At 34.2% G+C, this 27,353-nt stretch overlaps 1 protein-coding gene across 3 annotated transcripts in view; it reads left to right on the top strand.

Moving 5' to 3' along the window:
* Positions 1-26,668, top strand: part of LOC145266310 (cytochrome P450 4V2-like) — an 84,935-nt gene extending 58,267 nt beyond the window's left edge. The window contains exons 9-12 of one of the 3 annotated variants that reach the window (XM_080121865.1): positions 579-646; positions 7,017-7,083; positions 17,751-17,930; positions 25,901-26,668. In XM_080121865.1, the coding sequence (XP_079977991.1) occupies positions 579-646; positions 7,017-7,083; positions 17,751-17,930; positions 25,901-26,058 (473 nt within the window). In that variant the 3' untranslated portion in view covers positions 26,059-26,668. The remainder of the gene's footprint in view (positions 1-578; positions 647-7,016; positions 7,084-17,750; positions 17,931-25,900) is intronic. The other 2 variants (XM_080121867.1, XM_080121866.1) reach the window with 2 other exon arrangements.
* The last annotated feature ends 685 nt before the right edge of the window (positions 26,669-27,353 follow it).

Genomic DNA, 27,353 nt, shown 5'->3' with positions numbered 1-27,353 from the left:
AAAATCTCTATATCAGCTAAGAAAATGGAACAACAAAAACTGTGTACCCATACGAAATGGGAAATTAAACCTATAAGAAACATGCATTTCCTCATTTTGGAACTTTTTCCATTAGAAGGCCAGAGGTTACATCGACTGAAACGTTGTGAAAATGACGCTCACGTAGTTCGATAAATCCAAATAATACGAATGTTGAATAAATTCCAAAAATTATGGAAAACTGATTAAGTAGAAATGCTTATAGAATTTATCGAATTTTATCATATATTTTAATTGTAGAAAAGTTGTGCAACCTATTCTGCATGACAAACTAACTTATCTTCCTTGATTCTCTCGAAAAAATAGAAAATTTGTAACTACTTTATGTAAAGAATATATCATTTTCGTAATGTTTGGAATGTATACTTATTTTGACATGACACGTAAGTACATAATAATGTTTTCACCTGAAATGCATTTGTTTGAAATTCCATTTAATTAATTGCATTTCTTTTTAAAATCAATTACGTTTCAATTAATTACTTTTACAAATTAATTGCTAGAAAATATTTTGATGCAAAAATCATTTTTTTCAACAGGAGATTCTGATCGACCTGCAACGCCTGACGATTTGAAAAAATTAGATTACTTAGAAATGGCGATGAAGGTAAGAGCTATTTTTAGTTTATCCATCTATCTATCTATCTATCTATCTGTAAATGACCGTCCAAAATGAAGAAAATTCATTCAGTCACCAAAAGTATTTGAAAACAGTTTTTCCATCTATGATTTTTTTTTTTTTGAAACATGTTTTTATTATCAAACGAATGTAAACTGCAGTGTTTTATGAGGATATTTGCCATTTGAGAAACTGATACGATACGTTTTCGTTGATATGGCTTTACACAAGTTATTTTATTTGCTGAAATTTAATAAATAAACACATCATATAAGAGAATAGACATATCAATTTCTTGTTGCTACACTTTAATTTGTGTTAAACTACTTATTTAAATTTCATTTTACATAAAGTGAACTGTGAAAATGGAATTTTTCTGTAAATGACACACCCTGTATTATCTCCCTTTTTCTGAAGCAGTGCACACATTTAGCCTGGAGATCTCTTCAGATTTGAAATCAGCATGAAAAATACTCCTAGAAACACTTGAGATTTTCTCGTATGAATAAAATGTCTACCAATTCAAAAACTAAGCCCTTTTTTAGCCTCTGGCTCATAGTCTAATTGTCTGAAGAGTTTGTTACATTTAAAAATACAGTGATGACATATTTTTACTGTTTGTTGAAGATTGCTAACGAAACAGATCTGTAACATATACTCTTATGAGAAAATAAAAGAACATGTGCTTTCAAAAATTGTGAATTGAACTTTAAATATATATATATATATATATATCAAATAAAACACGTATATAAAATGTTTTGAAGCTATCCGACGCATAAAAATTAATAAACAATTTTAAAATAATGTTTATCGATATATTTCCCACAGAAGAGACGTGGCGAGCCTGTCATTGTTCTATCGTTATTTCCATGGCAGGTGCTCGTCTGAGCTCCATTCTCTGGTCCCCCCTCGCCGATCTTTCGCAAAAAACACCCGACTAGCTGAAACCACCGTCAATAATTTTCCCCACTCTTTATCTGTGCCTAAATCAAAACGTAGATTCCATGAACAAAGCTTTCTTAGAACTGCACGCCTGTGGAACTCTGTTCCGCTTTCCTGTTTCCCTCCCGACTTCAACCTGGATGTCTTCAAGTCCAGCACAAACAAATTCCTAATGAACCCCCCCCCCCTAAGTAATGACACCTTACCAATTCTCCAATACTATTGCTACACTATCCCATTGATTACTGTACACACAATAACCCTTATCCCTGAGTGGCCATTGGGCCTTGATAAGTGGTGAACTCCATGTAAAAAAAAAAAAATTTTGGTGAAGAAACTCGCCCTTGTCAACATATATGTTTTTTCTTCTTATGCCTCATTATGGTACTTTTAGGCGGTACACGTCCGTTTAGTTGTGGGTCAACGATTTTTTTTATCCAGCTATAACTGGGAAAACATTACTCTTGGAATATTTGTAAGAAAACTATATATATATATATATATATACATACTAGCTGTACCCTGCCACGCGTTGCTGTGGCTCAAATTGGCGCAATGGAAAAAGTTCCAAAATGAGAAAAAGCATGTTTCTTATAGGTTTAAATTTCCATTTTGCATGGGTACACAGTTTTTGTTGTTCCATTTTCTTAGCTGATATAGAGATTTTCCGGTTTGGTGACTCTTGAATACATAACATAAATTGTCCATGTGAAAAAACAGTCAGTGTGTAACTGTAAGGCCCACAATTGTAAAGATTGTTCCCTGTGCTTTGTTGATGGTTATTGCAAATGACAATAAAATTGGAAAGTTCAATTTCCTAAAGTGTAATGATGTATCCGGTGGAATCATAGGAATGCATGGAATGAAGATATTTTCATCTGTGAAAGGTCTAGTAAAGATTGTTGTTTCTATGATATTGTTTGTTAATTTTTTTTTACTGCAAGCTATGTGCCATTGCAAAGCTTGGATTGGTTTATATTTCACAACATGATAATTAGTACACCAAATTTCAGTTGCAATACATGCGGTGGCATCCCTGGCAAATCTAGCTGTTGGATAATTAACCACTTTATCTGCTTTCACAACAGTGTCGATGGATTTGTATTTGACTACCTCACTTGGAATTTTACATTGAATAATAGCGTTAAGTTCATGGGCATCTTTGTATTGACCTGCAAGAATAGCTCATTCACTCAGTCAAATGGAATTCTTATAATTTTAATATCTGCAAAAACCTTTTAAATTAATTATTCTTTTGATGAAATAAAATTACAGAAATTACAGAAGTTAAAAGTCAAAGAATTTTGCCCTTAACTCTGATCAGCTGGCACTTTTTCGTACCCAATTTCCCACAAGTGATGCAAAAGTTTTTGTGCGGATCAAACAGTCTGCAACTGGACATGCATATTTTGAGTTAAGTTTAATGTCTTCACATGGAACAAAAAAGTAGAGTATTTGAGGCAAGCATTTATTTCATCTGCTGGTGTTGATTGAAGAATAACAGGTAACATTTGTCTGAAATCTCCTGCAAGCAATATTACTGCATTCCCAAATGGTCTGACATAGCCATGCAAATCTTGCAAGGATCGACCAAGAGCCTCAAGTGATTTTTTGCGTACCATTGTGCATTCATCCTAAACAATAAGTTTGCATTTTTGCAATATTTTTCCCCATATTGGATGTTTTGGAGATGTCGAACATGAGATTTTTGAAAAATTGAATGTTTTAAAGTAGAATAAATAATTCTTCTACTTGGCAGCAAGGTCGCAGGTATTCCTCATGCAGCAAGGGCTAAGGCTATGTCATTTTGTTACCAAATGGCTGCCAAAATCAATTTAATTAGAAAGGTTTTACCAGTTACTTCTGGTGCTGTTCAAGGGAGCAGTAATTTCCAAATAACTTCTATTCTCACAGTCAGTAAATTAGGTGACTAAAATAGGATTTATCCATGTTTTGACAATGCCTTATTCACTGTAATTAATTTAGGAGACTAAAATAGGATGAGGGATTAGAGATGGACAGATAGAGAGGAAGGTATATAGATAGAAAAGAGAAAGTGAGAGGAAAATAGAGAAGGAGATAGAGAGATAAAGGGATTGATAAATAAACAGAGAGAGAGGGAGAGTTAGATACAGAGAGGGATGAGACAGAGGAAAGGAGAGAGATAGAGGGAGTTAGAGAGAGAAAGGGGCTCAAAGAGAGATGGAGAGGGTGATATAGAGAGAAAGATAGATTGAGAGAGGGAAAGGGAGAGATGGATAGAGAGAGATATTAAGAGAGGAAGAGATAGGGGGAGAGAAACAGAAGGTGAACTACACTTCATCGTTTTTTTCCTCGTTCAGTAGAGAAGAAATCTTTCGAAACTGAGGCAATTTTAATGTTTTGTTATTATCCAGAGTACCCCTTTTTTTGGGGGGGGGGCTAGATTTTCCTCACATTAGAAACCGACCGGGTTATCTGTACTTTCACTTAACAAATTAATAAAAGAAAAACATATTATAAAATTTGACTTTAACATGAAAATACTATTTTAAAAAATAGCACGATAACATAAGTGCATAAGTGCCACTTTAGGTACTCCTTGGGCGTTGAATTCCATGGCGACCAGCATAATTATTTAATGGTCGCGCCCTTAGCCCCCTCCCTAGTCAAGGCTAATGCATGCGCACGTAACATTTTTTTTATTTACTGACGTTGGCTTAGTAACTAAACGATTTATTGATAATTTCGTAACCGTTAAATGCATGCCGGAAGATTTAAATTGGTTCATTATTGTTGTAATGAAAAAAAAAGTTTCATTCAACACAAAACCAAAAACACATATTAATGATAAATGATTTATTATTCTATTCATTGAAATTTACTAATTTTTAAATAAAAAAGTAAAAAAAAAAACAGTTAATAAAAAAAAGTAGTTGCTCATGTGCGCATAAAAAACTTGTTTTTTTTATGTTTTTTTTTTAGATTAGGTCCACCTTATAATCAACCCCCCCCCCAACATCCTCATCTTAAGGACAGCTTCCGGAATAAACACCACTTTTGGAGGCGGGGGGCTATTTGCAAAATTTAACTGATATTTGTTGTCAGCATACCCACCCGAAAATACTATTAAAAAAAAAAAGGAGGGGTTCAGTGCCCGTGGCAGAGAAGTAAATTTATTTATCAATAAAAGTTGCGGAGAAGTAAATTTATTTATCAATAAAAGTTGTTATTTAAAAAAGAAAATTGTGGAGGTGGATCTAAATGTAAATATTTACCCAAAAAATTATCCCGAAGTCTATTACAAAAACGTTTTGTTTTCACACTATTCAACAATTTGCCCATCCGCGCATGTAAATTAAAAAATATTTGTAAAAGTGAGAAGTTATTAGTAAATGATTTAGTTTTTTTTTAAAATTTATTTATTTTTTTACATTAGGTCCACCTCCACAAATGTTAAGAACGGCTTTCAGAATAAACACCCTCAACCTCTCCATGTTAACAACGGATTTCGGAATAAACACCATTTGGGGGAGGGGATATTTAAAAAAAAAGTCGATAAAAGTCATCATTTAAAAAGAAATTTAAAATCAAATGTTTGTAAAAGTGAGAAATTATTAATAAATGTTTAGTAACATTTTTCGGTGCTAATGCAGAGAGTGATCCACGCTATTTTTTAAATCGTGTTTTTGTTTTATTCAATTGCAAGGTTAAAGTACAGAATAGGTACAAAACACCCTCCCCTCCCCATGTTAAGAATGGCTTTTTAAATAATAACGTTATTATTTCAGCATGGATCACTCTCTGCATGAGGACCCATTTTTCTTTTAATATTCATAAAAAGTAAAACTTTTTTCAAAATAAATAAATAAATGTTTGTAAATGTGACAAATAATCGTTTAGTTACGGCAACGTCAGTAAATAAAATATGTTACGTGCGGGGTGGGGTGGGGGACTAAGGGAGCGACTATTATTTTTTTCTGCTGGTCGCCATGGAACTCAACGCCCAAGGAGTACCAAAATGTAATTTTTTTTTTGTCAAATAAAGAAATTTCAAGCAATTTTTGCAATAAATAATAGATAGCAACTTCGTTAATTTTACGACTCGCCCCAGCATATTATACACACCCTAACGTCCCCATGTTACAACGGCTTTCGGAATGAACACCCCCAACCTCCCCATATTAAGAACGGCTTTCGAGGTTTATGGAAGGGCGTTTTTTTTTTTAACATGGGGAGGTTAGAGTTTTTATAATACGTTGAGGCATGTTGTAAAAATGAAACAGTTTAGAAAAAGTTAAAACAAACTTTTTTATGTAAACAATGCCGTGAAAAGAAACTAAACAATTAAAACGTAATGTTTCATGAGTGAAAAGCCTTAACATAAAATTGGTAAGTACATAAATGAATTTAAATTTTTGAAATATGGGATTATTTTATTTTTTTTTGTGTGCTAATGCAGAGAGTGATCCGCGCTATTTTTTTAAAAATCGTATTTAATTAAAGTTTTATGATATGTTTTTATTCAATTGTAATGTTAAAGTACAGAATAGGTACAAAACACCCTCCCTTCCTCATGTTAAGAATGGCTTTTTAAATAATAACATTATTATTTCAGCATGGATCACTCTCTGCATGAGTAAGTTTTTTTTTTTTTTTACTTACGTTGTAGTAGTTGAAACGGAAGTTCCCAGAAATAAAACCGGACAAGTCTTGCAGAAACGACTTCGAAAAATATTTATATTTTATTTGATATTTTAATAATTCGCGAGGTAAATTTATTTGGAGATAAAAACATGCCTCGACTCTAAAGATGGGTTGTCTGAAAATTTCAAATAAATTGGTAACGTAGAAATATGGTTTTATTCACTTTTAACGAACCAAATTTACATTTATATATATATATATATATATATATATATATATATATATATATACTAGCAAAAGTACCCGTCGTTGACTGGGTTCAAAAACAGCCTACAGAAAATGGACTTTGATTTATGAAAGTATGATAGGTTATGAAAAGGAAGGGTTGTAATGAGATAGCTTCGAATTTGGGCGTATCAAAACCGAAGCAAAATATGATGAAAGTAAAAATAAAATAGATAAAGCCCATAATTTATTATACCATACCTGTTCACACTGAAACACTTATCACAATAACCTGTGGATCTGTATTAAAAAAACCTTGTTAAACTTTGTGACATATTTTAATTCTATGGAAGTCATGTGCGAACGAACACCCCATAATTTTATTTTACTATATTTCTTCAAACTGAAACATAATTATCAAAGTATACTTATGCAGATAGATATGAAACATATACTCTTATGAGAAAATAAAAGAACATGTGCTTTTAAAAATTGTGAATTGAACTTTAAATATATATATATATATATATATATATACTATTCTATTTGCATCTACTTCCAGGAAAGTCAGAGGATTTACCCATCGGTGCCAATGATTGGAAGAAAAACCACGGAGGAACTTGAAATCGGTAAAATCAATTTTACTCTTTTTTTTTTTTTTTTACACAGTGATCACTTATCAAGACCCGGAAGCCACTCAGGGATAAGGATTATTGCAAGTACATTACGGTAGTGTGGAGATTTGATGAAGTGTTTACTTAAGGGGGCGGTTCATTAGGAATTTGTTAACATTGGACTTGAAGACATCCAAGTTGTAGTCAGGTGGGAAGCAGGCAGACGGAACAGAGTTCCACAGGCGTGCAGTGCTAAGAAAGAAGCTTTGTTCATGGAATCCGCGTTTTGATTTAGGCACAGATATAGAGTGGGGGAAATTTTTCACAGTGGATTCAGCTAGACGGGTGTTTTTCGTGAAAGATTGGCGAGGGGGGACCAGAGATTGGAGTTCAGACGAGCACCTGCCATGGAAATAACGATAAAACAAGGATAGGCTCGCAACATCTCTTCTGTGGGAGAGAGGTTGCAGGGTAGAGAAAAGGGCATCCCCCACTAAGCCACGAAGTCTATTTTGTACTCTGTCAAGGCAGGATAGGCTGTTTTTAGCAGCTCCTGCCCAGATATGGCAACAATATTCCATCCTTGGACATACTTGGCTTTTATATAGATAGAGAATTGCATCAGTAGTGAGATATCTTCTGGAGCAGTAGAAGGATCCCACCATCTTTCCAGCGACCTTGGCAACAGACTTGATGTACGTGTTCCATTTCATATCAGGAGTAAAGGTCAAACCCAGAAGCTTGTCAAAACACAGGGCCTCACCCAGACGAGAGCCATCCATCACAATTGATGCCAGATGGGGATCAGAGCAATGATGTAAGGATAGGAGTTTGGTTTTGGATGCATTAAAGGTAACCAGCCACATCTTCCCCCACTGAACCATGCGCTCGAGATCAGAGGAGAGAGAATCAGAGAGAACTGTGTCATTTACAGCCTTTGATGTGTTGCCGTAGATGGTCGTGTCATCAGCATAGGTGTCAACGAATGATTTAAGTATGTGTTTAGGGAGGTCATTGATGAAGATCAGGAAGAGAGTTGGGCCTAGGATTGACCCCTGAGGGACTCCAGCATTTATATTGCAGGCCTCCGATTTTTGTCCTTGAAATGTTTTCTTAAAGTCTACATATTCCACATAGTCTAGGCTTACACGGCCCCTAACTGGTTCATACAGATATACCATTATCTTTCCTTAGAATACAAAAATAATAATAATGTCTCCCTCGGGAAAATCCGCTGCCTTTAATTAGTTGCCTGCTATTTCTTTTATTTCGGAATAAGATCATTTTAAATAAACACTTTAATACATTAGATTATGACGTCGCTAGGATTCATATTGAACTGCACTACATCAATTTCAGTTAATAGACAATTGTTTTGCAACGTATAACAACAATTGACATCTGGCATCAATTGAAATGAATGGCTCTCGTCTTGGGGAGGCCTCATGTTTTGACAAGCTTCTGGGCTTGACCTTTACTCTTGATCTGAAATGGAACACGTACATTAAATCTGCTGCCAAAGTTGCTGGAAAAATGGTGGGATCCTTCTATCGATCTAGTAGATATCTCACTGCTGATGTAATTCTCTAACTATATTAGAACCAGATACGTCCAAGGATAGAGTACTGTTGCCACCTCAGGGCAGGAGATGCTAGAAAGACATTATCCTGCCTTGACAGAGTTCAAAATAGACTTTGTAGCCAAGTGAAGAATGCCCCTTTTTCTTCCCTGCAGCCCTTCCTTACCGAAGAGACGCTGTGAGCCTGTCTCTGCTTTATCGTTATTTTCGTGGCAAGTGCTCGTCTGAGCTCCAATCTATGGTCGCCCCTTGCCAAGCTTCACGAAAAACACTCGTCTAACTGAAACCACTATCAATAATTTCTCCCACTCTTTATCTGTGCCTAAACCTAAACGTAGATTCATGAACAAAGCTTCTTTCTTAGAACTGCATGCTTGTGGATCTCTCTTTCGGCTTGTCTGCTTTCCAGCTGATTACAATTTGGTCATCTTCAAGTCCAACATAAACAAATTCTTGATGAGCGGTTCCCCTTAAGTAATCCAATTTGTCAAATTTCCACTACTAACGATTACTACGATATCGTCCCATTGACTACTGTACACTCATTAATCCTTATCCTCGAGTGGCCTCCTGGACTTGATAAGTGGTGACACCTTTGTAAAAAGAATATATATATATATCAACAACGACCGATTGTTCAACCCCTTAACTAATGACTGTTTAGCTTCTCTGCTAGAACTAAAACATACACAAACATGCTTACCGTGCCTAGTCGTTTAATAAACTGCAGATGTGACTTCCATATATTAGAACTGATGATTTGAATTCCAGATTGCTTTCATCCTGTCAAACTCATTCTATTCGCTTCCTATGCGCCCCCCCCCTGCAAGTTTACTTCTAAGGTAAGTAAACCCAACACGATTTTTGAGTCATATTTTCCATATTGGTTCAGTGGAATTTCTGTTTCACATGTGTTTCTTAATGTTTGTCTAGTTGATTTGAGTGCGTCCCCTTTCCACTTGATACAGTAATGACAATGATTAAAAACAAACAAACAAACAAACAAAAAAAAAAACAAGGTGGAAGTAAGCTGGAGAAACACAGAAAGAAACAAGATAGTTTATCCGAGCTAGTAACCTTCTTTTTTTTTTTTTTACTGTTTCTTTGCCTTTTCTATCTGTTTAATTTTCCCTCTAATTCCCCTTTCTCTACCGAGTGGCAATGGGACGTACTCAAATCAATTACTGTGTTATTCGCACAACCACAGCAACTCTTTAACAATGAGAATAATTTCCACGCATTTGAAATTGTGTTAGATTAGAAATCGATGTGCGAGACGAACGAGTATAATAAGCTATTCTCTTTCTTCTTTGTTCGTTCGGCTTACTCTTTCTTCATCTTTTTCTATTCTTCTTCTTTTTGCTTCTTTTTCTTCTTTTTCTTGTTCTTTTTCCGCTTTTCTTTATTTTTCCATTTTCTTTTTCTTCTTTTTCTTTTTTCTATTTTTTCTTTTTCTTATTTTTTCTTCCTTTTCTTTTTCTATTTTTTCTTTTCTTCTTTTTTCTTCCTTTTTCTATTTTTCTTTTTTCTTTTTCTTTTTCTTCTTTTTTCTTCCTTTTCTTTTTCTGTTTTTCTTTTTCCCTTTTCTTCTTCTTCTTCTATTTTTCTTCTTCTTTTTCTTCCTTTTTCTTTTTCTTTTTTCTTTTTCTATTTTTCCTTTTTCTCTTTTTTTTTGAGACGAACGAGTATAATAAGCTATTCTCTTTCTTCTTTGTTCGTTCGGCTTACTCTTTCTTCATCTTTTTCTTTTCTTCTTTTTCTTTTTGCTTCTTTCTTCTTTTTCTTGTTATTTTTCCGCTTTTCTTTATTTTTCCATTTTCTTTTTCTTCTTTTTCTTTTTTCTATTTTTTTCTTTTTTCTTTTTCTTTTTTGTATTTTTCTTTTCCTTTTTTTCTTCTTCTTTCTTCCTTTTTCTATTTTTCTTTTTTCTTCTTTTTCTTGTTCTTTTTTCTTTCTTTTCTTTTTTCTATTTTTTTCTTTTTCTTCTTTTCTCCTTCTTCTTATTTTTCCTTTTCTATTTCTTCTTCTTTTTCTTCCTTTTCCTTTTTCTATTTTCCTTTTTCTTTTTCTATTTTTCCTTTTTGTTCTTCTTTTTTTTGAGACGAACGAGTATAAGCTATTCTCTTTCTCTTTGTTCGTTCGGCTTACTCTTTCTTCTTCTTCTTCTTCTTCTTCTTCTTCTTCTTCTTCTTCTTCTTCTTCTTCTTCTTCTTCTTCTTCTAATAAAACCGCAAATGCTTTCTGCATAGTAACGTGTGTGAGTCACGTCACAAAAATTTCATGGTTGCTAAAAATAACAAACAAAATTGCAGTATAATAATTTTGTTAAAATTAATTAGTAATTAATTAGCAATTAATTACTAATTCATTACTAATTTTGTTAAAATTAATTAGTAATTAATTACTAATCTATAATTCATTTTTTAAAAATTAATTACTAATTCATTACTAATTCAATACTAATTTTGTTAAAATTAATTAGTAATTCATTACTAATTCATTACTAATGTTGTTAAAATTAATTAGTAATTAATTACTAATTCAATACTAATTTTGTTAAATTAATTAGTAATTAATTACTAATTCAATACTAATTTTGTTAAAATTAATTAGTAATTAATTACTAATTTAATACTAATTTTGTTAAAATTAATTAGTAATTAATTACTAATTTAATACTAATTTTATTAAAATTAATTAGTAATTCATTACTAATTCAATACTAATGTTGTTAAAATTAATTAGTAATTAATTACTAATTCAATACTAATTTTGTTAAAATTAATTAGTAATTAATTACTAATTCAATACTAATTTTGTTAAAATTAATTAGTAATTAATTACTAATTCAATACTAATTTTGTTAAAATTAATTAGTAATTAATTACTAATTCAATACTAATTTTGTTAAAATTAATTAGTAATTACTAATTCATTACTAATTTTGTTAAAATTAATTAGTAATTCCTTACTAATTCATTACTAATTTTGTTTAAATTAATTAATAATTAATACCTAATTCATTACTAATTTTTATAAAAATAATTAGTAATTAATTACTAATTCATTACAAATTTTGTTAAAATTAGTAATTTATTACTAATTCATTACTAAATTTGTTAAAATTAATTAGTAATTCATTACTAATTTTGTTAATATTAGTAATTAATTAGTAATTCATTACTAATTTTGTTAAAATTAATTAGTAATTCATTACTAATTTTGTTTAAATTAATTAGTTATTAATTACTAATTCATTACTAATTTTTTAAAATTAATTAGTAATTAATTACTAATTCATTACTAATTCTGTTAAAAATAATTATTAATTAATTACTAATTCATTACTTATTTTGTCAAAATTAATTAGTAATTCATTACTTATTCATTACTAAATTTGTTAAAATTAATTAGTAATTCATTACTAATTCATTACTAATTTTGTTAATATTAATTAGTAATGAATTAGTAATTAATTAGTAATTCATTACTAATTTTTTAAAAATTAATTAGTAATTAATTACTAATTCATTACTAAGTTTTTTAAAATTAATTAGTAATTAATTACTAATTAATTACTAATTCATTATTAATTTTGTAACAGCACGGATGAACGTATGCAAATGCATTGGAAGCGACATCACTGGTGGGGTGGGCAAAAGGACTATAAAAAAAAAGAAAGAGAATGCTCACGAGAGAGACGAGATAACATTCGAGATCACGTGCGAGGAGATGATCAAAAGAGAGAACGAAAAAAATAAATAAATGTTGCTACAAAAAACAAGCTTTTTCTTTTTTCCTTCTTTTCTTTAGTTTTCTTCATTTTTCCTTGTTGTTCTTTTTCTTTGTCTTCTTCTAAAAAATAGTAAAAGAAAGGCATCATCAATGCATGGGATATTGTTGTCGCATGTAGGTTGGTGTATTACATTGCGGGGTGGGGGTGTAACTGATGTATATACAAAGTATGTGGTGTATAATGTATTTTGAATATATATTAAGTTTCTTTGCTTCATCTAGTATTTCATCAATGTTCTTTGTAGCTGTGTATATAACGTAAATATACATTACACATTTATACAGTTCAACATGACATATGACATTTTATCAATAAACCTTAACAACAAAGGGATGGAACATCTTCTGGGGAATTATATCTTACCAAACAGGAAAATATTATCTTCATTCGTGTGGGAATCTTGATGTACGAACCAAAGCTGAAATGAACATAATTAACCAATCTCTAGTCCAGCGGTTCTCAACCGGGGGCGAATCGCCCCCTAGTGGGCGAAAATCAAATTTTGGGGGGCGATTTTCAATCAATTTTATCTGTGAAAAATTTTGACATTTTTGCGAGTAAATTTTTTGAAATTATAAACGCGTAGCTAAACTATTAGTGCGAAACTTTGGTCACGTGACCTATGAATTGCTCTCTTATAAATGAATTGTCAGTTTTGAATATTCAATTTATTTCAGTAAATCCGATTCTCTAGTGACATTGTCTTACAAGTGTTTACAATTTTCACACACACACACACACACACATTCATTCCATTATGTGAATTTACAAAAACAAAAACACGAAAAACAGTTAGCGTTAATCAAGTTTTCATTATTATAATTGTTGTAAAATACTTTATTTGCATTAAATTAGTTTTCATTTAAAAATAAAGTTTAATTATATAATATTTATTTGTTTATTAAAAGCTCAAAAAATTATATTGAGAAATAGAATATTGATTTATGACCAAAAATTATAAGGGGGTCCACCAAGAAAAAAAAGAAGGGAAAGGGGTCCATGGGTCAAAAAAGGTTGAGAACCACTGCTCTAGTCCATCACCTTACAGACGCTAAACTTCTGACCGACCAACAATATGGATTTAGGCAGGCCCGTTCCACAGCAGATACCCTAACTGTAATCTCTGAACGTATATACCATTCACTGGACAAAGCAGGGGAGGGTAGAGCAGTAGCTCTAGATATATCTAAGGCTTTTGACAGGGTATGGCATGAAGGTCTTCTCAGGAAAATCAGATCATACGGCATCACTGGACGAATACTTAACATAATTAAATTCTTCTTAGATAAGAGAAAAATCCAGGTTGTCCTTGACGGTCATACATCTAAACAATACGATATAAATGCGGGAGTGCCTCAGGGGTCTATCCTTGGACCTCTATTGTTCCTAATATTCATAAATAACTTCCCCGACAAAATTGTCTGTGAGATGGGTATATATGCTGATGACACCACGCTCTATAACAGACACAACAGGAAAACAAATGAACACATATCTAGGGAAATGGCAAAAACATTAGAGGATGACCTCCAATCTGTAGTAGAATGGGGACATAAATGGATGGTCACATTCAATGCTGCCAAGATTAAACTTGTTTCCTTCAATAATTACAAGAAACCTTCTCTACCACCAATAGCAATGGCCAAGAACACATTACCCATTTTGGCCAAAGATTCATTATCTGAAAGTATTTCTTTTAAACTCCTCAACTTAACGTTCACAGGAAACATGAGTTGGAACAATTACATTGATAACATTGCCAGGACCACTGTGAAGAAGGTAGGCTCTCTCTACTGTGCTAGAAAGCTACTAACACCCAAAAGTATCCTGTACCTCTATAAGGCTGTCATTCGCCCATGTATGGAATATTGTTGTCATATTTGGGCTGGTGCATCTGCTACTAGTCTCTCACTCCTAGACAAGGTTCAAAAGAGAGTCGCCAACCTGATAGGTCCTGAACTGTCATCTAAGCTTCAGCCTCTGTCCCACCGACGAAATGTTGTGTCCCTCTGCCTGTTCTACAAATATTTTAATAGTGAATGCTCTGACGAACTGCAAACACTTGTGCCCTCACAACATAAATACCCTCGACAAACCTGACAAGCAGCTAAATCACACCCCTTCATGTAGGAAAGCTTTCTACTCCAGGAGTTTCTTCCCCAGAACTGTTAGACTTTGGAATTCCATTCCTGCTCCCTGCTTCCCCAACTGTACTGACATGCAGAAGTTCAAGTGTAACGTGAACCGACATCTTACTGCCCAACTCCCTACATAGTACCGCAGTAGCTTATGTCCCTGATAGTAGCCCCTTACACCAAAGTGGCAATGTGCCTTGTTTGTGGTGAAAATATAATAAAAAAATAAATTAAAAAATCCATAAGAATCTTGGGGAGAAAAGAGACACCCCTACGATTAAAAGACAAAAGCTGAGTATTTACAGGATTAAATGAAACCAGCCATTTCTTACCCCTAGTCAATAATAGAACAATTTATCCTACTGGTATTTCCACTGCAGTTTTGCGTACCTAATGCTTACAGATATGACAAAAATAAAATATGTGAACTGAACTGGGGAACTTTCTCTTTTTGTGGAGTTTTCCAGACACTGATTGTTACTTTATTTTGCAAGAACCCATGGCGCAGTGGTTAGAGTACTTGGTAAAAAATCCAATGTTCAAGTGATATTCTCTTCAAGGTTGAAGGTTTAATTCTCAGTATGGGCGACCAAAAAATACCATTGTGAATTACTTAGGACAATCATGGCTGACGGAAGTAAATAAAGGGCTTTGTTCGAAATTCTGTCCAGATTCGCGTGTTTGACAAAAATATTTCAGAGTTTGACAAGATACACCTGAAGATGGTTAGAGGTTACATCGGCCGAAACGTTGTGAATCAATTGATAAATGATAATTACACTTAACTTCTCATCTCCATTCTCTTACACGTGTTGCATTTTATCTTCTCCCAACCTACTGGTGCTTCCACTGCACTTCTTGTGTACCCAATGCTTACAGGTACCACAAAGAATTAATAGCACCCAATCTCTTTCCACAAATCAATTTTGAGAAATTTCTTCTTTTGTGGAATTTTTCTAATCACTAATCATTACTTTAGTCTTGGAAAAATTCAATTTCTGACATTTAACAAGTTGAATTTATGGTGACGAAGTCCTGAATATGACCTTAAACTATATCCGATGGTGAGGCCCCAGTTTGCGGGCTTTGGGGAGTGTGGAGCCATCTTTTAATTGCCATTGCTCTCAGACCCACTCTGATGCGGAGTGGTAGTACCTGTTAGGGTTCCAACTATAGGTCAAATAGAAACTGACTTGAAAACAACAAATATATTCTATTAAAAAAGATTTTTCTTCAAAATCACTGAATTCGGCATTAAATAACCTGAAAAGGGTTGATATGCTGTAAAACAAAAACAATCAACCAACCATTATGGCGACGAATTAAAGACAATAGTTGATTCTTGACAGGATAAAGCAAAACAAGCCATTTCTTACCACAATCCGTAATAAAACTGATGGTAATATTAAAATAATAAATATTAACGGTGGAGGGGGAGCGGGCGTCCGTCTTAATACGCTTAAATATGATATTTTAATTTTTCCAGATTTCGTATATATTATTATAGAGTTGTGATTTCAAAAGTGAAAAAAAATAGTATTTAGGTGCCATCAGCTAGAATCGAAACTGTAGAATTCATAGCTGGTGACGTTACCACTCAATCAATGTGATGCGCATATGAACTGACAAAACATTAAAAATTAAAAATAAAATAAATGTACAAAATGTTTAACGATTTTTTTCAATTTTGACCTTTTTGACCCTTAAAAACTATTTTAACCTTCTTAAGACCCATAAAAGAAGGGCCCGTAAAAGATCCAATCATTTGAAGCCCCTAGCACCGCTCCGTGACTTTTAGTTTTGGAAGAGATAGAGTTTGGAAATATGGAGACAGACAGACAGACCGACAGACATATATAGCCGTTTATACAGGGTGGGCGAAAATAAGGGTCCTATCTTTAAATTTGAATAACTTCCACAAAATAAAAGTTAAACTCACCAAACTTTATGTGTGTGTAGACTGACCCTTCCGAGATTTTTTTGTAATAAACAAAACAAATTTTGGCCAAAAAACACTTCTTAAAACTTACATGAATTTATGAATTTTTAAAAATAGGACCCTTATTTTGGCCCATCCTGTATATTAGATTTATTGATTTTTAACAACTAGTAAAACTAAATATGTACAGGGTTGAAGTTGTTGCCCTAAAGGAAACAATACAACAGATTTATTTTAAAACTTTTATTAAAAAAAATCAATTCGGGTAACTTGATTATTTAGTAGAGCTGACATCTAATCAATATAGCTGCCTTCAGCCTAAATCACTGCCTCGATATTGATCCAGTACTGGGAGCATGCTTTTTCTACAAGCACTGGTGGAATCTTAACGAATACTCGCCAGAGTGTGGTGATCAGGCTGGCTTTAGTGTTGTAAGAGATTATGTTGGTGATGTTTTCAGCATATGATGAAATGAAGTAATCCAGTGGATTCAGGTCAGGGAAGCGGAGGGGGGGGGGGTCAGTAAGGAAAGGGCACAAAGTTGTAGCACTCCTTCTGAAGCCTGGGTCTCTTTGAACTTGTGGGTCAGCGCCGAGTTCTGCTGCTACACTCGAGCTCTGCCAGCTACCATCCAGGTACAATTTAGTGTTGACTTTCAAGCTGATTTCGAAGATGTGAGGTGGTATGATGCATGCTACTCCCATGAAGTAAATAAAGAATTCCGTCCGAAGCATGACGACAATTTACTAACATAATATTTGATCCATTTAATTATATCAATAACATGGACTTAAAAATGTATGAAATTCTGTCCAAAACATTCCCAAGTTCAACAAGATACTCCTGAAGACGGTCGGAGGATACATTAACCGAAACATTGTGAAAATGACACAAAAGATGAGAATAGTAGCCTGAATAATACAGGTTAGTTATTTGTATAATTTGAGTTCTTCCGCAAGAACCTCTGGCGCAGTGGTTAGAATACTTGGAATAAAACAATTGTAAAAGTCATATTCTCCTGAAGGTTGAAGGTTCAATTCTCGGTGTGAGCTGCCGAAAAAATACAATTGCGAATTACTTAGGACCCCTATCCAGTCATGGCTGATGGAACAAGAGCATGCTACCCCTGTAAGGTAAATAAAGAGTTCCGTCCGAAGCATGACAATAATTTACTAACATAATATTTGATTCATTGCATCACTCATTCAGATTTGTGTTTATTTTGTTCAAAGATGGTTTCAAAATCCCGGGAAATCGCCCAATAATATTGTTTATTGGTAGTTTACACCGAGATCCAGAGTATTTCCCAGATCCATCGGTTTATAACCCGGATCGATTTCTTCGCGAGAATATAAAAAACAGGCACACCTATGCCTTCATACTCTTTTCCGCTGGCCGAAGAAATTGCATCAGTAAGTGACCATACTTATTTTTATTTTTTTTAAACATATCTAACACATTCATGAACAACCATTCTCTCCCATCTCGTCGATGGGATAGAGGTTGAAGTCAAGCTGTCTGACCTTTAAACAGCTCCCATTTCCCACCTCTCAGGAGCTGGTCACCTTTTTCCCTTCCCCCTCCCTTCACTTCTCACATTAAAAATTGGCCTTGTGCCTAATTTGCTCGGTGGGGGAGCAAATATATACCATCTGTTCTGGCAGATACTGCAAAGCTAAGACTAGCAAAGACCAGCTATGACTAGCAAAGACCATATGTGGGGGTAACCCCACATATCTGAACTTGGTCAAGGTAGGGATCACCCTACGACCACAGTTACCATCCACCTCCCATTTCCCACCTCTCGGGAGCTGGATCCCCCTTTCCCTCCCCCCTCCCTCTCTCTCCACATTAAAAAACGGCCTTGTGCCTTATTTGCTCAGTGGGGAAGCAAATAAATACAAAGATCAAAGTGTAGTATCTGCACTTCAATTTTTTGATCTCTGTCAGTGAAGGAGAAATCCTTCACGACTGAGATCATTTTTATTTTTGTTCCTTTTCTTCAGGTTAAAAAACGACCCTGGTGTCTGACTCTGTCTCGTGGGGAGGCATTGCAAATAGAAACTCTTTTTGAACCCTATCCTTATAAGAAGATGCGGCAATGTGTTAGACTTGTCAGTTTTCTATATCTCATTGATTGATTCATTCGTTCATTCTCTACGAATCTGTTACGCCTGATGATACGCGCTATCGGTTTAATTCCAAGTTTAAATTAATTGAAGGTCGACATATTCAAGTGGTTAACGACATGAACTGACGACCTGAGAGTCTGAGTTCTCTCACCAATGTTGAGTACGACACTTATTTTTTTTTTTAATTTTCTTCCCTTGAAGATTGTAATGCTGGGTATGAGGCAGCCAAACCAGCTGCCAACATTGCCCTGCTTTTTACTGAAACCAACCGAGAGCTCTTTTTAGTATCCTTGCTGTTCCCTTAAGTGCAATTGTCTGGATCTCTTTTGCATTTGGTTTACCAGAAATATTAGTTACGTAGGACTTCAGGTTCTTCATATGCCCTGTGGCACCTATAATAACTGGTATGATTAATATCTCCCTAAGATTCCAGTTTCTTTTCATATCATACATGAGACCTTGATATTTGGTCTGTTTCTCCCTTTCAGCTCTGTTCAGACCTCCATCATTAGGGACACTCACTTCAACCAAGGTTGCCACTCTCTCTGACTTAAATCTGGGTTATAGTATGACCGAATAAGTCTGATATAATCATTTCCAATGCAGTGGTGTTAAAGCGCCGATGATAAATAATATAATGCGGTTGTATATTTACAAAAGTATGGATTCAGCCATGTACAGAATAGTACGCTATAGAAATTAGTAAACCCCTATCCTATTTAAAAGAGCAATATAAGAAAGATCACTATTAGCATATATCAATTACCCATAATGATTCAATCAATCTATAAGAGCTTTGTCACTCAATGAGGAACCCTTTCCCAACCTGCCTACCAGATAGTGAACCCCACCAGGCTTCACTTCTAGACCTAATCCTCACCAAAGTACCCAACGATTGTGTGACTAATGCACAAAGTCCACTTGGAAACGCAGACCACCTAGTGGTATCAGTTGACGTCACTCTTAAATACCAACCCCAAGGTGAGTAGCAATTGCTCAAAACAACAAGGTATTACAAAAAGGGTTAACTAGGAAGCAATTAGAGGACACATCAAAGATGCCTTATAAACTGATATTTTCTCTCTTCCTGCTGAACAGTGTGCCAGTGAGATGGCTGAATGGTGCAGAGTGGGCAAATTCTGCCATATGGAAGTATTATAGCAAGCTCCACTCACCCCCATGATTGACTACAGATTGTGCAGCTGCCATTGCACAAAGGCAGCATGCATTTCACCGGTTCGTACGTCATAAGTCAAATACAAATAGGCAAAAATTCATAGATGCTAGAAATCATTGTAAGTGAGAACTAGCAACAGCCAATAAAAAGCATACTGAAATTACCAGGGAACGCATAGAATCACAAAAGATAAAAACTCATGATTTCTGGAAAATTTATAATAGTGTAGTGAATAAAGGGCAATCAGTAATTCCTTCGTTAAGCAACAACCAGAAAATCGCATGCACATCAACCGAGAAGGTGGAACTACTTGTCCAACTCCACCTTAGAGCCAACAAACAACTCCCTCCAAAATTTCCCTATGTGGACTGAAACCACATTAAAAAAAAAATCACCCCTTCTCATATCTGCAATATCATAAAAAAACTTAGACACCTCAAAGGCGTGTTGGCCAGATCTTATCCCTGCATTACTACTTAAGAAATGTTCAGCTGAGCTAGCCCCTGCACTTTCCAAGCTCAACAATAAATGCCTTGCTGAATCTTGCTTTCCTAATAGTTGGAAGATGGCCTCTGTGGTATCAGTGTACCAGAATTCTGGTGAAAGACCAGACCATCTCAATTATCGCCCTATCAGTTTCCTTCCTCTATTCGCTAAAATCTTTGAGACCTTAATTAATCAAGCACTAGTTCACCACGTCGCAAAAGCAAATTTTCTCTCTGACAAACAGTATGGATTCAGACAATGTTGTTCTACTGCAGATATTTTAACAGTCATCTCTGAACGCATATACCATGTACTGGATAAGGCAGGCGAAGCCAGGACTGTAACCTTTGATATGTCCAAGGCCTTCGATAAACTCTGGCATGGCTCTGCTAATGAAAATTAAACCCTACTGTATAACTGAAGGTATACTAAATATAATTAGATCATCTTTATTTTTTTTTATTTTTTATTTTTTTTAGAACCTCATACTTCACAAGAATGTGATTTGTCTCTTTTTATTTTTTATTTTTCTTCCTTTGAAGATTGTAATGCTGGGTATGGGGCAGCCAAACCAGCTGCCAACATTGCCCCGCTTTTTTATTGAAACCAACCGAGAGCTCTTTTTAGTATCCTTGCTGTTCCCTTAAGTGCAATTGTCTGAATCTCTTTTGCACTTGGTTCACCAGGAATATTAGTTAGGTAGGACTTCAGGTTCTTCTTCATAAGTCCTGTGGCACCTATGATAACTGGTATGATCAATATCCCCTTTAGGTTCCAGTTTCTTTTCATATCATACATGAGACCTTGGTATTTGGTCTGTTTCTCTCTTTCAGCTCTGTTAAGACCGCCATCATTAGGGACACTCACTTCAATCAATGTTGCAACTCTCTCTGACTTATTCCATATAACTATGTCAGGTTTCACAGCAGCATTTTCAAGGACCAGTCAGGTTTTCATTGATGAAAGTGCATCCAAGCAGCATGACATTAATGTCAGAGTGCCTCAGGGGTCGATCTTTGGACCACTATTATTCCTGATATTCATAAACAAACCCAAGACAGTATATTCTGACATAATTAAGTGCCATGTCGAAATTAGTAAAAATTCAAAAAATCTTGAAAAATAAAACTTTCTTGAAAATGAAAAATATTTTTTTTTCACGGTTATTAAAAAACAAAATCAAAAATCAAACTTTTAATTACAAAAACAGTGCTTGTTTAGAATATGGACCAAAAGATGATACTGATCAACTTTATGCGGAAAAGAATGAAGCAGAAAGAGTAAAAGATTATGTAGAAGAGACACCATCAATATGAAACATACAGGAAAGGATGAAACCAAAAACAAAAAAAGGATAAGAAAAGAGTAGTGGGAAGAGAAAGTGCTACATGAACAATTCAGAAGAGAATTACAAATTCTATTAATTCTAATGGTACACGTGATATATTTAATGCCAACAAAAAATGAGCACAGAATCTCTACTTCCATATGTATCTATCTACTATTATATAAAAATGACTTTGTGTGCGTGTTCCTTCCTTCTTTATAGGCTCTGAAATGGCTGAGCCTATTTTTGCAAATTCCACACAAAGGTAATTTATATGTCTGGCAGTGTTCTTAGATAAAGAAGAATAATTTTTACAGGGGAATATTGTACGTTAATATATATATATATATATATATATATATATATATATATATATAGTAAGTTATAAAATGTATATGGCGGTTAAGCTACACTGAATATTCCGCGTTTCATCCACTCTAGGACTCTTCAGGCTTATGTAAGCCTGAAGAGTCCTAGAGTGGATGAAACGCGGAATATTCAGTGTAGCTTAATCGCCATATATATTTTATAAATTACTAACTAGCTCTACCTACGTATTGAGCACTTTTGAAGTAAATACTTAAAGTTTACGCATAAATCTATACTTTCGTATATTAATTTTATGTGAGTAAATTAAGTAGTTATATATATATATATATGTATATTAAATGAAAGATGAGGAATAAAAGTTATATATAACTTTATTATACCATCAGAACAATAAAGAAAAGTTAAGGGGAAATTTAAGAAAAAAACCTCTTTAGGCCATGGTATTTCGAAGTTAAATGCTTCTCATCAGAAGGGGAGAAGGGCCAGAATTATACAAAATACTTCTATTCTATAAACACGCGAGTTTCATTGAATTTACCTCTAGGAAACCAATCGAAACATATATGCACATACACACACACATATACATATATATATAAGAGGTGGATGTAATTTGCTTGAAGCATTGTATAGTATATAGTTAAATGAAATGTGTAGAAGGCGGTACAATGCAGAAGTAACGGAAAGACACAAGCTGAAGCAGGTGAGAAAGTTTTATTAATACAAATTACAAATACATGTGTACATATTCACGTATTTCATATAGACATTATATTTATATTTGCACCGTGATCACCTGGGAAAGTCGGTCTGATGGTATATCTGTGTTATATAATATTTCTAGAAAGATCTCTTCGTCAGATATTTATTTGACTTTGTTAATGTTTACAGCAGCGCGTTTGACCCAAAGTCAAATATCTGACGAAGAGAGTGTTTACATGCATATAGTCTGGTTGGAAAGTTTTAATGAAAAAATTTTTTTGGACAGTGTAATAGCCCAAAGAGAAATTGATCTCCAGTCAAATGGTATCGAAAAATAAAAAGGAAAGAAAAACAGCATGTGAACTTTCATCGCCGGCTTAAAAAAAGTGGTTTCAGACTAAATTTTGAAGAATTAAAATCAGGCTTAAGAAAAAAAAGAAAAAACAGCTCGTAAAAGTTTGTATTACTCTTTTCTAGACACACAGAAACAAATCTTTCTGTAAAGTGTTAAATTCGATGTCATTTTTCAAAGGGTGGGGAGTGATGATTAGAAAGTTTTAAGCGTGGCAGAATCTTAGCTTATTAATAACTAGCGGGGGTACCCGGCGTTGCCCGAGTGTTTGTTTCCGGGACGGGGGGGGGGGGAGTTTTAAAAAATGTTATGGTAGGTAAATAGGAAGGATCAAACCCGGAGTCATGAGTAAAAGTAGGAAAATAAAGTGTGAAAAAAAAAACAAAAAAAAAAAACATCTGCAACGTTAACAGTTCGGCCACCAAGAAAAGTCCATTCCAGTTGTTTAGGAAAAAAAAAAAAATGACTACGGTAGGTCGGCGCGAACGTGAAAATATAATGTGAATTGTCCAGCACGCTAACCACTACGCCACAGAGCACTGCAGCTTAGTTTAGTGATTTTAAATAAGTTCACATGAAAGAACTACGAAGCCAAACCGGTGTTCTCTTCTCAACTGTTCCTTGTGAACGATCCCCAAACGGTGTTAAGTGGTGGCAGGGGGAGGAGGAATTTATTAGAGAGAAAATATTTTACCACTTCCATTGATCTTAACCGATTTTGGTCGTGATTTCTCAGCAGAAAAAGTATAGAAATCTAAGATTATCGAGGAATTTGAGAAATAATAAGCCTATAACACACCACAGATATTGTTCTGCCGTTTGTGCATATTATATTTGCATGAAATATCTTGATTTTTAATCCTATTAATGTCAAAATCAGCGGGAAAAAATGAGTTCATTTTATTTATATAGAGATTATAAGGCTGTCAAAAAGTCATTATGTTAATGATGATGATGATAAAATAATAATAATAAAAACAATAATAATAATAAATGCAAAGTAATGCTAATAATAGTAGTAATAATATTTTTTTTTTTTTTACATGGTGGTCACCACTTACTAAGGCCCGGAAGCCACTCAGAGATAATGGTTATTGTAAGTACAGTACGTTAGTGTGGAGATTTAATGACGTGTTTACTTAAGGGGGCGGTTCATTAGGAATGTGTTTATGTTGGACTTGAAGACATCCAGGTTGTAGTCAGGCGGGAACAGAGTTCCACAGGCGTGCACTTCTAAGAAAGAAGCTTTGTTCATGGAATCTACGTTTTGATTTAGGCACAGATAAAGAGTGGGGGGAATTTTTCACAGTGGACTCAGCTAGACGGATGTTTTTCATGAAAGATTGGCGAAGGGGGACCAGAGATTGGACTAAATATCAGTAAAACCACTAATAATCATAACTATCTTAGTAATAATAGTAAAAAATTTAGTATAATGATAACATAGAGATGATGGATTAGTTATAATAAAAGATGGATTAGCTATAATAAATAATGATAGTTATAATAAAAGACTCCAACAAAGTCAAGGGAGATAACTCATACATAAATCATACACAAGGAAATGAAAAAAATTAGGCCTTAAAGCAGACGTACTAGCTAACATAAAAATAACAAACTTCCTCGACGTCATGTTAAATTTAGATAAAAACACATATGAATCCTACTTAAAAGATAACGCTAATCCAATATACGTAAACCCAACCACCCACCATCAATTATAACATAGCTTCATAACTCGATCGTAAGTAAACTCAGCAACAACTCAAGCGATGAAAATGTATCTAACAGGTCTATCAATATCTCTGAAACTGCCCTAAAAAATAGTGGATACAAAAATATTGATATAAAATATAAGCAACAAAACACCAATAAAAATAAAATTAAAAAAAGAAGAAAAAGAAATATAATCTGGTATACGGCACCATACAATCAAATGTTAAAAACAAAACTTGGAAATAAATTTCTAGATCTTATCGAAAAACACTACCCCGCAAACAATCCCTTACACAAAATTTTCAATAAAAATAATCTAAATTATCCTACAGCTGCTGCGAAAATTTAGAGATGATAATTAAAACACATAATAACAAAATATTAAATAAAAGCAATGAAAACAACAACAAAATAAACAATAAAAGAAGTGGCCACCACGACAAAAATAAAACTAATAAAAAGGACACATGTGTAACTAGTAGAAATAATAATAATAATAATAATAATAAACCAACTCCAGACAATGACAACCATACTAGAAAAAAATTGGCTGATTAGGAAGGGTGCGGTAGAAACTAGAAAGCTGATTGGCTAACTAAATATTCTGTGTAGCTTAATCGCCATGTATATTTTATAACTTACTACTATATATATATATATATATATATATATATATATATATATATATATATATATATATATATGTATATATATATATGTATATATATATATGTATATATATATGTATATATATATATATTTGAAGGGCCAAGGAGGATGGAAATACCGAAAAGAGGATGCACTAACCAGAACTCTGCTGGTTGAGTGCAAAGAGGATTGGTTATTGCCACCCAAATTTTGGTGATGGCCAATGGGTGCTGCCAACGAGAAATCAAGGGTAAGTGGCTGTTGTGATAACGCAAATTCTTTTGCAAAGGTTACTGAAAGAGGTAGAGAGTAGTGGAAATCTGGGGAGACTTGTTGTCACTCAGACTCCAGAGAACATCACAAGTTATTCTCAAAGAGAAATATTTGATGATGGCTTGCGTGACTACTCCTAGTGAGTAAATGATAATAAAGTCTTGACATAAAAGTGACTACTCCTTGTGATTACATAATAATAATAATAATAATAATAATTTGATTTTTTTTTTTTCTAGGTCAGAAATTTGCCATTGCCGAAGAGAAGACTCTATTGTCTTGGATATTTCGAAGATTTCGAGTCGAGCCAACCCAGGCAGAAGCCGACCTGCACCCGGAAATGGGGTTAGTGCTGAGACTGAAATATGGCATCAAAGTCAAAGTGGCAAAACGATAATAAGACAAAAGTTAAAACAAAAGATGCGGCGGAGATGCGAGTTGAAAAACAGAAAAGTAAAGTCAGTCGTCTCATAAGATGTATTTTCAAGAGTCTATGACAATTTTAAATGCCTGTACAAAAAACTTATTGGGGCTACCTTATATTTCGATTATCAATTATTGATTATTGATTATCGATACTTAACGAAGACATTCTGACACAAAACCTAAGACCACTGCCAGACACATACTGTACCTTCGGGTTAAATTTTATAAAAATCGGCCTAGCCTTTTCGAGTCCATAGGGAACCAACACGCAGACAGATACAAAGTTTCTTTCATATAATGTTAATATTTTCTCGTTTTTATCACGTAAGTCTCAATGTCAATGCACAAAAAACTCTTATAACGATGTGAAAACTTTTTTCACCCTATAACAACTTGTAACTTACTATAAGGCAGAACGATAAAGTTGTCGCCCTAAAGAAAATGTAGCTGCCTTCAGTTTCAACCACTGCCTCAATACGGGTCCGGAACTGGGAGCATGCCTTTTCCACAAGTGCCGATGGGAGCTCGGCGGATACTCGGCTGGCAGCGATCATGCTGGCTTTGGTGTTTAGGAGGTCATGTTGGTGATGTTTTAGATGTATGACAAACAAAGTAGTCTAGCGGGTTCAGGTCAGGGGAAGAGAGGGGGGGAAGTGATAGAAGGGTACAAAGCCGTAGCATTCTTTCTGAAGCCCAGCCTGGGTCTCGTTTGACATGGGCAGGTGCCGAGTCCTGCTGCCACACCCAGGTTGCACTAGGGGATCACCACACTCTTTAGCACATCCAGGTGCACTTTAGTGTTGACTTTCAAGCCGACTTCGAAGATGGATTGATTTGACCCTCACTTGAAACCACACCAAAGACCATAACCGTGACCGGAAACTTTATTTTCATTACTCTGGGCACGTCCCTGTTATTTGTGGCAATACAGCGATGCATTTTGATGGTGCTGGCAATGGTCCTGTTGTCATAATTTGGATTGATAGAGTGGCACATCTTTTTAACCCATATTTAGTAATCACACAAAGTTTCAGTTCACTAGCCAAAAGAAATTAGATACCCTGGACCTTTAAGTTCACCTCATCTTGTGGACTCTGAAATAAAGTTTCAATTCCATAGTTCAAAAATTAAGATACCTTGGGACTTAAGAAGAGATTGATGCTCAAAGCTAGAATGCGAATAAGCAAAAAATAAAAAAATAAAAATTTTTTTTTTATATTTTATTTAGAAAGTGAAATATTGACGGTTCTATAAAAGTATATAGGT

The sequence above is a fragment of the Euprymna scolopes genome, chromosome 41 (genome assembly GCF_053919585.1).
Source record: "Euprymna scolopes isolate OS-2025 chromosome 41, ASM5391958v1, whole genome shotgun sequence".
NCBI lineage: Eukaryota > Metazoa > Mollusca > Cephalopoda > Sepiida > Sepiolidae > Euprymna > Euprymna scolopes.
This window is presented reverse-complemented; position numbering and strand designations above follow the sequence as displayed.